This window comes from Panthera pardus, unplaced genomic scaffold (assembly GCF_024362965.1).
Source record: "Panthera pardus isolate Hobbes unplaced genomic scaffold, ASM2436296v1 HiC_scaffold_13, whole genome shotgun sequence".
Lineage (NCBI taxonomy): Eukaryota > Metazoa > Chordata > Mammalia > Carnivora > Felidae > Panthera > Panthera pardus.
In genome coordinates, this window is record NW_026526688.1 from 53855399 (window position 1) to 53869051 (window position 13653).

The 13653-nt window shown below is 35.9% G+C and overlaps 1 protein-coding gene across 2 annotated transcripts in view; it reads left to right on the forward strand.

Moving 5' to 3' along the window:
* GLRA3 (glycine receptor alpha 3) overlaps positions 1–13653 on the forward strand; it is a 206832-nt gene that overhangs the window by 28602 nt on the left and 164577 nt on the right. For both annotated transcript variants that reach the window (XM_019440962.2, XM_019440963.2), the window contains exon 2: positions 12464–12591. In XM_019440962.2, coding sequence (XP_019296507.1) covers positions 12464–12591 — 128 coding nt within the window. The remainder of the gene's footprint in view (positions 1–12463; positions 12592–13653) is intronic.

The window sequence follows — 13653 nt, forward strand, 5'->3', positions numbered from 1 at the left end:
GAGCAGAGCATGCTTCTGTCTCTCTCTCTCTCTCTGCCCCTCCCCTGCTCGTGCTTTGTCTCTCTCTGTCTCTCAAAATTAAATAAATGTCAAAAAAAATTTAAAAAATAAATAAGAATGTTATTTATCACTCTAGTGATATTTTTCAAGTACTATTTATTCATTTATTTCCAAAAATATTTACTTAATATCTCCTATTTGCCAACCAATATTCCAGGTGTCATGAATGCAGCAGTAAACAACAAAATCCCTGATCTTATGAAGTTATCTTCTAGTAGAGAAAAATATCAAAATAAAGTAAAATAAATAATACTTTAGATAATAAGGAGTTTTATAGAGAAAAGTAAAGCAGAAAGAAAAGAGAAAATGTGAGAAGGAAGACATTTTTAGTTAAGTGATTCAATTAGACCTTTTGAGAAGGTGTCATTTAAGTGAGGGCTTGAAGGTGATAGGGAGCAATAAATGTGGTTATCCAGAGAAGATGCTTCTAGGCAGAAGGAATGGTCAGTATGATAGCCACTATGCTTATTAAAAATTTTCAAAGAAACCATCCAGTAAAATGTCATTTCAAATTTTTGTTTCTCAATACAGAGAACCTATCAGAGTAGGTAAGTTTCCCTTTGATATTTCAAAACATCCTCTAATTCAACAGGTCCAAATTTGAACCCATTATTATAATTCTCAAACCTAGTCCCCCTTTTCACTCTATCCTATATCAGTGAATGATATGTCCGTACATATAGTTGCTCAATCCAGAAAACTGACTCAATATTATCACTTATCAATTACCACATAACACATTATTCTAAAATGTAGTGGCTTAAAACAGCAATAAATATTTATTAGCCCCAAAGTTTCTCTAGGTCAGAAATTCAGGTTAAGTACAGCTTAAGTAGGATTTTTTAAAAAATTTTTTAAATGTTTATTTATTTTTGAGAGAAAGAGAGAGAGAGTATGTGAGTGAGAAGGGGCAGAGAGAGGGGGAGACAAAGAATCTGAAGCAGGCTCCAGGCTCTGAGCTGTCGGCACAAAGCCCGACTCAGGGCTCAAACCCATGAACTGTGAGATTATGACCTGAGCTGAAGTCCAGTGCTTAACCAACTGCGCCACCCAGGGTTCCCCTTAAGTAGGATCTTTTATTAGGTAACTGTCAAAGATGTTAGCCATGCTGCAGTCATATGAAGGCTTGACTGGGGTAGAGAATCTGATTTCAAGGTGGCTCAATCCAATAACTGAGAACTTGGTAATTTTCTTGATGGAAGCCCTCAGTTTCTCCCATGTAGCTACTTGAGTGGCAGGGAGAAAAGTGGGTGATTCAAAAGAGAGCTAGATGGAAATAGCAATATGTTTCATGATTTAAGTACAAAATTCATGTGCCATCATCAAGTCACTTTGTATAGCGAATATTCAACAGGAGAAAAATTGGGCTCTACCCTTGGAAGGGAGGAGTGTCAAAAAAATTTGAATAAGTATTTTCAAAATCATCACAGTTATTCTTGAGATGTTCCTTTTGTTCAGAGTCAGTACCAAACCATCACTAAATTTTGTGGATATCTCTTAGATTCTTCTACTTTTCTCCAACCCTACTGCCATTTAAATTACTCAAACCATCCTTGGCTCTCACCTTGACCACTGAATTGTTTACAAACAGGACTTCGGACAAAAGTCCATGTATGATCTAGAAGGCAATGCATGATCTGGTACCTACAGTTCTTCAGCCTCATTTGTTATTAATTTGTCTGGCCTCTATTCCAGACACAATAACATTCTTTCAGTCTCTTGTACTTTCCATGACACAACAAATTCTGAGATATTTTCTCTTGTATCTATCCACTCAGTCTTTTCCTGTGTGAAATTCTGGACTACCATTTCAACAGTCCTCCTCCCTAAAAATTTTCACTGACTTTTATACAAATTGATATACTTCTTTTCACTGAATTTTACACAAGCTGATTATACTTCTTTTGAATTATTTAAAATGTGGCTAGAATAACAAAACTAAACCAAACTACTGAGCAGGAAATGATATAAATCAAAAATTGCTTTTAAATATTTACTCAGTAAATGAGTTCTAAAAGACTTAATGTTCTGAATGAGAAGTTATTTATTATTTAAGCAATGAACTAGTGTGTCAATTAAGTCCCTTACAACTAAATATTTGCAAGGTGACTTTGAACCTCTCTAGTTGATGTGGTCCCAACCGTAAGTTGAATCTATGAATTGGGATGGGTCAATCATATCTTTTTCTTTTATGCTGCTCGCTCTTCCCTGAAACTTGCCTGTATTTTCTATTCGGGTATCATGTTATACTATTATAACAATCCAAGGCTGTTATATGTTTACATGAATTAGCTTGAGTGAATTTCTCTTCATTTCACTTAAAAAAATACCCCTGACCAAAAGAGCCATGGTATTAAATGCAAAATCCAAACACTGGCATAAGGACTTGGCATTTTTCAAAACATATATGTAGATTGTGTCATTTGTTTTACTAAATTTATCTGTGAAAAATGTGTGCCACTTTATGTATCCGTTTTTATACTGGTAAAAGAATATTTGCCTTGCCCAAGGCAAAACAACTTGCTAATGACAAAACTGGAAAAAAATATAAGCCTCCTGGCTGTCAATCTGGAACCTCAACTCTTGTACCATGATGACTTCCATTTAATTATCTTGCGCACTGAACACATAACAGAAACTATTAAGTCTATTCTAAGTAATTTTCAATGTATCTGAAACACTTAATTAGTTTTCTTTAAAATAAATAAGTCGTTAAGAAACTACAAATCAGTGAGTTAATTAACTGTGTTATGGCCTTTTAGTCCTTTCTGTTGAAATAAGCCATGCCAAATACCAAATAAATAATGCCCAAACTATAAAGAAGTAAAGGATTACTCATGAGAATAGACAGTTTATATAGAAGTTACAGTAGAAGTTTTCACAGAAGTTATAACAATTTGCCATACATTTTGAGCACAATATTCTACAACGTGTTTAGTAAAAATAAGTGATTTTATGATAAAACACAAACTTTGTAGATAAAAAGATTATATAAAGATTAGAATTAACAAATCTCAAATGACTGCACTATCTAATCCTCTGTCTCTATGTTTCCTATTGAATGGTGTCCTCCTTCTTCGCATCCCTTGCCTACAACCCTATATTAACCCTTCGTATGCAAACATACAATCAATATGTAATTATCACTAACCACTAGCAAGCATGGGACATAGACACCATACACCCTAAAAAAACACTGATTTATATATACACTGAATGTAGACACTGCAATACTAGGCTTGGTTAAAAGGTCACCCTTGACATTCCAATTTACAGCTCTCCAATTCCACTTTTAAGTGACGATTTTCATGATTCGATGATTTCAGTTTCCCTTGCAGATTTCTGTGTCTTGATTTTTTTCTTATTTCTAAACACTTGTTCAGTGATTGCCCTTGATTATTTATTAGCACTATTCCTAACTTGGATAGAAGGACAGAAGGAGAGAAAATTGGGCCTTCTTTAGTATTACACTTGAAGCCTGATTACTGCTAGACTTGGAGAGCCATAGTCTGATGTTTGACGTCTGCATCATTATATGTAGTTAATTTGTTTCAAAAATATTTATTCAGTTGTTATTCTGGATGCTCTGGATTTCTTCTGGGTCTATTGAAACAATCAGGACAGTCATGATTTGCTTAAGTAGTAGCTCCTACAAAGGAAGAGGTAGACATTGATTAATTTTATTAAAATGACTATTGCAATTGTAGTAAGTGCTACTAATGAGAAACATAAATGGGGGACATATTTTAGCAGGATTTTACAAAATCAGAGAGAATAGTTAAGGTTTCTTGAGAAAATGATGCTAAAACCTAGATCAGAATTAATTAGTTGAAGAGATGAACAATGAGCATTCCAGGCAAAAGCAGGTTGTACCAGAGACATTGAAGAGAACATGGTGAGAAGCAGTTGGATTATAGATCTAAGTTAGAAGGTAGAGCCAAGTGGATCAATATGATATGTGAAATAAAGAGTGGCGTCAAGGGTTACAAAAGATTTTCCTCCGGACAAATGGCAAGATGGAGTTGCCATTAACCAAGTTTGAAAAAAAAAACTGAAAAAAGAATAAGTGTGTGTGGGAATAGAAGTTCAATTTATCTTTGCTCTTATTAGAGATCTGATTTGCCAGCCATCTGTGATTATTTTATTCTAGTGTCAGAAATTGAGATGATTTAAGCTATGCCCAGTCTCCTACTAAGGCTTCCACGTGTCTGGTTTATTCTTACTCAAAAGTTGTAATTCTTTGAGATATTAAAGCAACTCATAGGAGCTCACCCTTTGGTGAGTCTGGGAATCCAGTTTTTCTCTCTCTAAATCCACAAAGCTTTCAGAACTTGTACATAGATCTCTAACCCCTCATCTACTACTCAAATTGATTCCCACCCCCGAGAGAAATGCAGCTCTAAATATTTGGCTCCCTTCTGTGAGTTTCCTTTATCTTAGGTCACAGCTGTCATTTTCCCTTGTGTTTTTAGCTCCTCCGTGCACAGATTTGTCTTAAACTTGTCTAGTTGTTTTCAGTGTAAAGTTCCACTTGTTTAAAATATTGGCTCATACATTTAGTGTTTAAATGGCTAGGCAGCAAACCTCTCTATACCTTAGTTCCTTCATCTGTAATACATAGGTCGCAATATCTAACTACCAACATTGTTATGAGAATTAAATGATATCATGTATATGAATCCTGTACCTGAGAGATCAGGAAGCAACTATGGTATTTGTCCTATTTATTATCAATTAAAATAGCCTAAGCCCCGTCAAACTGCAGATATGAGTGCAGAAATGAGATCACTTTAAAATGATAATCATATGTGACTGGCACATTGCCCACAGTAGCAAGAATCAAGATCCTAGTACCTTGTTAATTTTTAGTTATTTTCCTGAGTCTCCAGAGATATTCTAGAATGGTCCTTTTATATTCCTCCAATATGGTCTCCTTTTTAAATAATTAGTATCATCAAACTATCAACTTAAAGCCTGCTTCACTGCACGTGTCTTCGTGGAAAAAAAAAAATTATTCCTTTTCTAAGGCAGAATGCTTTCATGTGAAATACTCAAAACTTCACATATCCCTGATGTTCCAGTTCTCTTTAGTTCTCATAACAAGAATGAAGCCATAAGGAAATGGCAAGAATGTTCATCTCTTCCATACTGTGTTTTGTTTTTCTTTTTTCTTTTTTTAATGTTTATTTATTTTGGGGAGAGAAAGAGAGACAGAATGCAAGTGGGGGAGAGGCAGAGACAGAGGGAGACACAGAATCTGAAGCAGGCTCCAGGCTCTGAGCTGTCAGCACAGAGCCTGACACAGGACTTGAACCCTTGAACTGTGAGATCATGACCTGAGCCAAAGTCGGCGGCTCAACCAACTGAGACACCCAGGCACCCCTGTGTTTTGTTTTTCAAACGGGGGCAACAAATATCAATTGCTTGTATTTCTAAATCTCACAAAGTTCCAAATAATAACTGTGAAATTTTTTTTCCACCAAGAATTGAAGCCCTACAAGGCTGGTTGCAGGGCTATAAAATACAGAGTAAACTGTGATTCTCTATTATACCCAAAACCCTCTCTGAGTACTGATTTATTCACCACAAGTCACACTTCTTTCTGCACAAATGAATTCCCAAAAATAGATGCATGGAGATTTGTGGCCCTATGTGCCAAGACTCGTTTCAAACCCTCCTTATGTTGCCCTGCTACATCTTTCATATTTTCCCTCAATTTTAAGGTGCATTTAGCAGAGGTAAATAGGTATTGACAACTTTACTAAATTCATCTTAAAATCATCCATCTTTAATGGTGATTTCTGTCCTCCAGAAGTGGATGCATTTTATTTTCTTGTCTCAATGAAGAGGACAAAGAGGACAGAAGAGGAGGGTAAGAGATATCTTTGTGATGAATTTTGATTTCAATTCTTAAGAAAATAGATTTCTGCCAGTGTTTCAGAAATTGAAGTCTTTGAACTTGTAACTAGCATGTCTTTATAAAAATAAGAATATAAAATGCTTAATTCCAACAAATGTTCATTGACAGGAATGTACATGACTTCCCCCACAGTTTCAAAGAAGAGTTGATAGGAAATAGTTAAGAGTAGTTAAGAATAGGTAAGAGTAAGTAGAAAATAGTAAAGATAATAAATATAGTACTTAGTGCAGTAGAAAAAAGAAGAGCCAAGTCCAGGAAGAAAGCAAATTAACAGATTTGAGATGTTCATATTAAAAGTCTTCTATGGGAATGCAAGCTGGTGCAGCCACTCTGGAAAACAGTATGGAGGTTCCTCAAAAAACTAAAAATAGAACTACCCTACGACCCAGCAATTGCACTACTAGGCATTTATCCACGGGATACAGGTGTTCTGTTTCGAAGGGACACATGCACCCCCATGTTTATAGCAGCACTATCCACAATAGCCAAAGTATGGAAAGAGCCCAAATGTCCATCAATGGATGAATAGATAAAGAAGATGTGAGATATATATACAATGGAGTATTACTCGGCCATCAAAAAGAATGAAATCTTGCCATTTGCAACTACGTGGATGGAACTGGAGGGTATTATGCTAAGTGAAATTAGTCAGTCAGATATAGACAAATATCATATGACTTCACTCATATGAGGACTGTAAGAGACAAAATAGATGAATATAAAGGAAGGGAAACAAAAATAATATTAAAACAGGGAGGGGGATAAAACAGAAGAGACTCATAAATATGGAGAATAAATGGAGGGTTACTGGAGGGGTTGTGGGAGGGGGGATGGGCTAAATGGGTAAGGGGCATTAAGGAATCTACTCCTGAAATCATTGTTGCACTATATACTAACTAATTTGGATGTAAATTTAAAAAAAAATTAAAATAATATAAAATAGCAGAAAACAAAACAAAACAAAAAAGTCTTCTAAAAATTCAAAGCTGCTTCTTTCAAAAGTACTGATCATGAGTAATTTGCTAATAACCTTAGTAACTTGCTATAAATATGACAGTTTTATTGATACTTGAAGATTTAGACAAAAATAATAGACTTGATAATAAATAGTTTCTTACCTAAAAAACCATTATACATTAATCTTAGATTTCTTCCCACTGCCTCCTCCTGTCCCAAGTTTTAACAACTCAAAAAAAAAAGTTTTAAAATATGTTTATACAGATGATGATGTTGACTATTTAAAAATTAGAGAAAGATTCCTGATTGGTCATATGGAATTTCATGCTGTGTTTATTACTATAAGCTCTCTTCAGTGACTACAGTTCTCTGTAGACAGTCTAGTAATGTTCACATGGTGCAAGTCTCAGATATTACTGTAATTGGAAGAAAGTCCTAGGATTAATATGTCTGAGCAGGAATCATAAGTGATGGGAAGTCTTCCCATATGTATAACCTTTATCCCTTTCAGAAAAAGAAAGGATACATGATGTAGAGATGCTTTTCAGCCAGTCACTCCACATAATTCTGTTTGCAGTCATTCCTTCTGAGTCAAAATGGTGAATTTTCAGGGGCACCTGGGTGGCTCAGTCCCCTGGGTGACTTGATTTCAGCCCAGGTCATGATCTCACAGTTCATGAGTTTGAGCCTCCTGTTGGGCTCTGTGCCAACAGGGCAGAACCTGCTTGGGAGTCTCTCTGTCTCTCTGTCTCTCTCTCTCTCTCTCTCTTTCTCCCCTCCCACCATCCCTCTCAAAAATAAATCAATAATCATTTAAATAATTGTGAATTTTTAGAAATAAAATCAATTGTCTACAAGCAGTTGGATGGTTCTTGTGTCGTTGCAAGAAACAGAACTAGTAAAGAAAACTGGAATATTTATCTGCTCAGAATTTTCCCATTTTTTATAGGCATCATTCTGCAGAGTTTGGTGTGAATTCTTGGTACAAAACAGGAAGATTTTGCTCTCAGTGGTAGGAAAAAGGGAGCCAGGCAATCATTCTCTTCACTGTACCTTCACTTCCTTGCTCCTGCTCACTGATACTTCCCAGGGATTCTCTGTAACCTTTAGATGGGCCCAGACTGAGTATTCTACTGAACTGTGAATATGTTAAAGATGCAAATCTGCGTTCTCTATGTTTTAGGTTCTTAGCACTGTGCTTTGCACCTAAGAAATTGCGAGAACTCAAATTCATTGTCTCAACATTTAACAGATATTTTAAGTGCATTTTGACATGAGAAAGGACATTTTTGTACAAAAAAAATGCACTATAATTTTATTGTTAGTAAATTTCTGTTTTACAGACCTCTGTAAATCCTCTTCTTCATAAAAGCAGTGAGAAAACTGTCAAGAAATGTGGCCATCAACTTTTCCATAACTCTGTAAATTAATCAGAGATTTGTAGTAACACATGAAGTAGTTTAATCAAGAAAAACAGCTGAATCTTGGTAGGAACAGTGGGATTTGTGGCTATAACTTGTCCTATTCTTGTTCTCCTTTCTCAGCTCCATGGTAGCATGATAAACCAACAGCCTGCAATAAAAAGCAACAACCTGGCAGCTACCAGGGTGGGCAGAAAGGAGTCTGAATTCCTTTAAAGCCTCATTGTTAGACAAATGTCATTATCTGACCTGTCTGGAGGCTCCATGGAAGACACCACTTGCAAGACTGCTTTTATTTGACCTAATGTGGAGCTCATTCAGTATGAAAAGTCTTTTTCCTCAGGATGTTGGTCAAATATATTTAGAGGCAATGTTTTAACCTCACAGGTGCCCAAGGTAGTGAGTAACAGTGGGGGCAAACAACAGATTGACCAAAAAGCCTAAAAGAAAAAGCAATGAAATGATATGCCCATAGGGGTTTGGAAAAGCTCACATATTTCTGGGTATCTAGAAGACCACGCATCTGTATGGGGTTGTGAGCATGCCTAGTGTCATGGACTTAATTGCATCCTTTCAAAATTCTTATGTTGAAATACTAACTCCCAATATCTCAGAATGTGACTTTAATTAAAGATAATTAAGATAAAACGAGGTCATATGAGGCCCCAATCTATCACTGGTGATCTTCCAAGAAGAGGAGATTTTGACACAAACACATAGGAGAGGAAGAAACAGAGAGAAGATGGCCACCTGCAAGCCATGGAGAGAGACCTTCAAAGAAGATGAACCCTGCCAACAACTTGATCTAGGACCTCTAGCTCCAAGAACTATGAGAAAATTAATTGCTATTGTTTAAGGTACTTAGTCCAGGGGGCCTTGTTAAGATAGCCCTAGCAAACTGATACACAGAGAGTTGTGTGCATGATTGGGAAAGACCTGAGAAAACCTTAAGCTCTCCACCCTGGCTGGCCGTTAAGCCCTGTGCAAATGAGAAATAAAGGCTAAGACAGAGTTGTCAATTGCCTGACTCGGTGTTGAAGGTGCGGCCCCATAAACATAGGACTCCCAGAGAATTCTGGGAAATATATTGGTTTTAGGAATTTAGGAAAATCCTTGTCTACTTATTAGGTGATCCCTAAACCACTCAGATAGACTTTACAGAATTAGTTCAGAAAAGCCAATTAAAAAACAAAACAGAAACCAGCAACAATAATAAATCTTAGGGAGGAGGGATAATATAATTTACCGAGTTGCCATGTTATATCATCTAAAATGTCCAGTTTTCAGTGACAATATTATGAAACATTGAAAGAAAAAAAAGTGTGGCTCACGCACAGGGAAAAAAAGGCAAGCGGTAGAATCTGCTTGAAGAAAGCAATGGCAGTGGAATTACTGGACAAAGACTTTAAATCAACTATTTTAAATACTTTAATAAAAACTAAAGGAAACCATGTTCAAAGAAATCAGCTATTTTAACTCCTTTACTAAAAACTAAAGGGAACCATGTTCAAAGAACTAAAAAGGAAGTATGACAATAATATCTCCCCAAATACAGGATATACCAATGAAGAGACAGAGATTAAAAAAAAAGAAGAAGAAAAGAGTAACTCTGGAGTTGGGAAGTGGAATAACTTAATGCAAAACTCACTGGGAAAACACTGCAAGTTTTCTCTGACTGCTACAACAAATTACCACCAATAACAGCAACTTATTCTTCCCTGGTTCTGGAGGCCAGAAGCCTGAAGTCAGTTCACTGGGCCCAAAACAAGGTGTGAGTAGGACCAAGCGCCCTCCAGAGGCCCTAGGGGAGAATCTGTGTCTTCCTTTTGCAGCTTCTATTGACTCCTGGCATTCCTTGGCTGTGGTCACATCACTCTAATCTCTACTTGTACCTGTATGGTCACATTGTGTTCCCTCTTCTGTCTACAACCAAATACACCTCTGCCTCTCTCTTACAAGGATACACATCATTGCATAATCTAGAATGATCTCTTCCATGCAGTGCAAAATCTGATGGTTGTCAGTCTCGCATACATAGTATTCTATTTATTTTTAAAGGTGAAGGGCATTGTATTATTGGTTCAGATCCAGGTAAATTGGTGTATTTGTTGGTAGGAGAATGTCGAAGTTCATTTGCTGATAACTGAAGGGAGGATTTTGCAAAAGAAATACAGGGAATGGTTTAGAAGAAGCAAACTGTAGTTCTGAGAACTCTGGCAATGCCTTTCTGCCCTATGTTCTTGGGCCAGGGAAAATGAGCAAATGCTGCTTAAGATTACAGGTGAAAGTTACTTAAAACCAGGTGGTAGAGAAAGTTCTAGAGTTACTGAGAATGTAGTGGTTCTTTATGATATTATTATTATGATGTTTATTATTATTATTATTATTATTATTACATTACCTTAAAATAAGCTTTCCAGAGATTATGGTGGCAGGGAGTTCAACTGCCCAGTAATAATCAGAGATAAAGGGTCATAAAGTAATCTGGAGCCAAAAAATAGAGATAGGAGAAACTTCTGCCCCTGGAAAAAGCACGAAAGACAGAGAGAGAGAGCCACTGGGCAGATAAGTGACTTTGAATGTCCAGAACTAGATAGAACCTTGTGAACTGCACAGTAGTTCATGGATGCTGTTAGCGGTGATCCTACACTTTCAGAAATGTCACTGTCACATTACGATTGATATTGGATTTTAAAATTGCGCCTGTGTCTGTGGTACACAATTTAACAGTGATGGCTGTAAGACCCATTTTCACTAGTTATTAAAAATTCTGGCAGGAGGAACTTGATACTGCTGAGATCAAGCTGTGACCACAAAGGTTCAGGGTCTGGTGATGCTCTGAGTTGAGTGACAGAGCCGGGAGGATATGATGACTGACAATCTCTGGGAAGTAACATCAGCTTAAATATATCAGTTTCAAACACATGTGTGCTCAGGAAGTCTGTCTCACTTCCCTGAGCAAAGCGCCGTGGATGAAAAGAATCATTTGATCTTAGCAAGCAGGCCCAGGCTTTCCGGGGACCAGCCTAGGTAAATGAGGGGCTGGATGGGGTGCAGTGACATGTGTGAGCGTCTAGGATGAGCAGCTGCATAAAACAAACAACAAAAAAAAAATTAACGAAAAAAAGTGCAGTAGCTCTTTACTTTGCCCAGACACACGTTCTCATTGTGTAATAGCCAGGTGCACTGACCACATTTATGGTAATTTCTCAATCTTAGTGCACAGATTTTAGATCTGAACAAAATGTACTGTAGAGGAATGACACAAGATGAAAGCAGAATGAATTTAACTGGGTATGTTACTAATATAGGAAGCATCTAATTGAAGAAAAGAGCATCATTGTTTAGTCTGTAGGACAGACGTTTTATTACCATTGAGAAGAATTTACAAAACTTGAAAGGTGATGTTTATCCCCTCAGTAAAAGCAGTAAGAATTGTACTCCACAGCTGAACTTTCATTTTTTTCTTATGCCTGACTCACTAAGGATACTTTTTAAAAAAAATATTTTTTATGTTTATTTTTATTTTTGAGAGAGAGAGCGCATGCACGCACACACAAGTGGGGGGAAGGGTAGAGAGGGAGACAGAATCCAAAGCAGGCTCCAGGCTCCAAGCTGTCAGCACAGAGCTGGATGCGGGGCTCGCACCCACCCAATGTGAGATCATAACCTGAGCCAAAGTCGGTCGCTCAAGGGACTGAGCTACCCAGGCGCCCCACTAAGCACACATTTAACTAAAAATTACAGTTAGAAGTCAAACTTGGGTAAACACAAATTTTGAAAGCCTAATAATTTGGCAGCGGCTTTGTTTCCAGACTTAAAAAAATGTCACCACTGACCTTTTGGGCTGAATACATGTGAAACCTTATAAATACTTGACTGTAGATCTGTCTATGGGTCTATAGGTCTATAAAGACCTGTCATTATGCTAATATTCACCTTATAGTATATAGTATACATACTATATAAAATATATAAAAGTTTTTCTTTTTGTTTTAAAAGGTACTTTTGCTTTCCATTTTTTTAATTCTCTATTTATAGGGACAACTATTAGGAAGACTTTTGCTTGTCATTTTCTGTAAACTCTGAATGTTCTCATTTATAGCTTGGTTGCAACAAAGGAAACAGACAGTGCAAGATCTCGAAGTGCTCCAATGTCACCTTCTGACTTTCTGGATAAATTAATGGGGAGGACATCAGGGTATGATGCAAGAATCAGACCCAATTTTAAAGGTAATTATCTACTTACTACTGTATTTGAAATGTGTTTTGAATATTATTAAACAAAATAAATTTTCAGACTGATTCCACCAAAAATTCTAATGCTTATTTTCAGTAATTATGCAAAGATATGTTTTGAAAGAAAAAATCTATTCTTATATTAATTTTTCTCAGAATTCAGCTTCTTTGAACCAATAGTGTTTGTTTTTCCTTCTTTGTTATGGTAATTATTGTCATGATGATTCATTTTAGGAAAAAAATATATATATACATTCCACTCACTGGAATAGAATCTTCTTTAGAGCTGGCAATAAACCATATTTTAAATTCCCCACAGCAAGACTCTTTTATATTGTGGAGAATCAAACGGTTGTTGAATTTATGTACTGGGTAAAGAATCTGGATAACTAAAAGCCACTGATAACATTTCAAAAATCATTCCCTCTACAAAATTTTTTACTTAAATGTATAAGAGTGTAATTATCAGTTTAAGAATACCCACCTTTATTCTTCTGTTTAATATAGTGAAAAGGAGCATATTTATACATGTCATATGTGGATTATCCAGAACCACAAAGGTCCTAGGGTAAAAGATTAGAAAACTACTTCTATGTCTGTATTTATTTAATATATCTTGAATAATATTCTATTCAATAAATAAAATAATCCAAATAATAATACATACCATTTCCATGAGATTCAGTTAAGCTATTTTTATTCTTAAAGGTGAAAAGAAATACAATATAATCTAAATGATTTTTTTTTTCTGAATTTGTTCTTATGGGGGAAAAAAAAGGAATTGTTTAGCACTGATTTAAGAATTATTTACAGAGGACTGATAAATACCAAGAATGGGTAGTAGGAGAAAAATATAGGAGTAAAATTTGTTGATAATTTATAAGTAAAAAACTATGAATTGCTTCAATTTCAAAATTATTTCGACATTTATATTGTGGACTGTATTTCTTGATTTACGCATGTTGACCATAAATATTCTTAACTGCATGAGAAGAACACGAAATGTAAAGCCATGAGGAAATAGTACAGCTTAAGAGATATCATATATAAATGAAA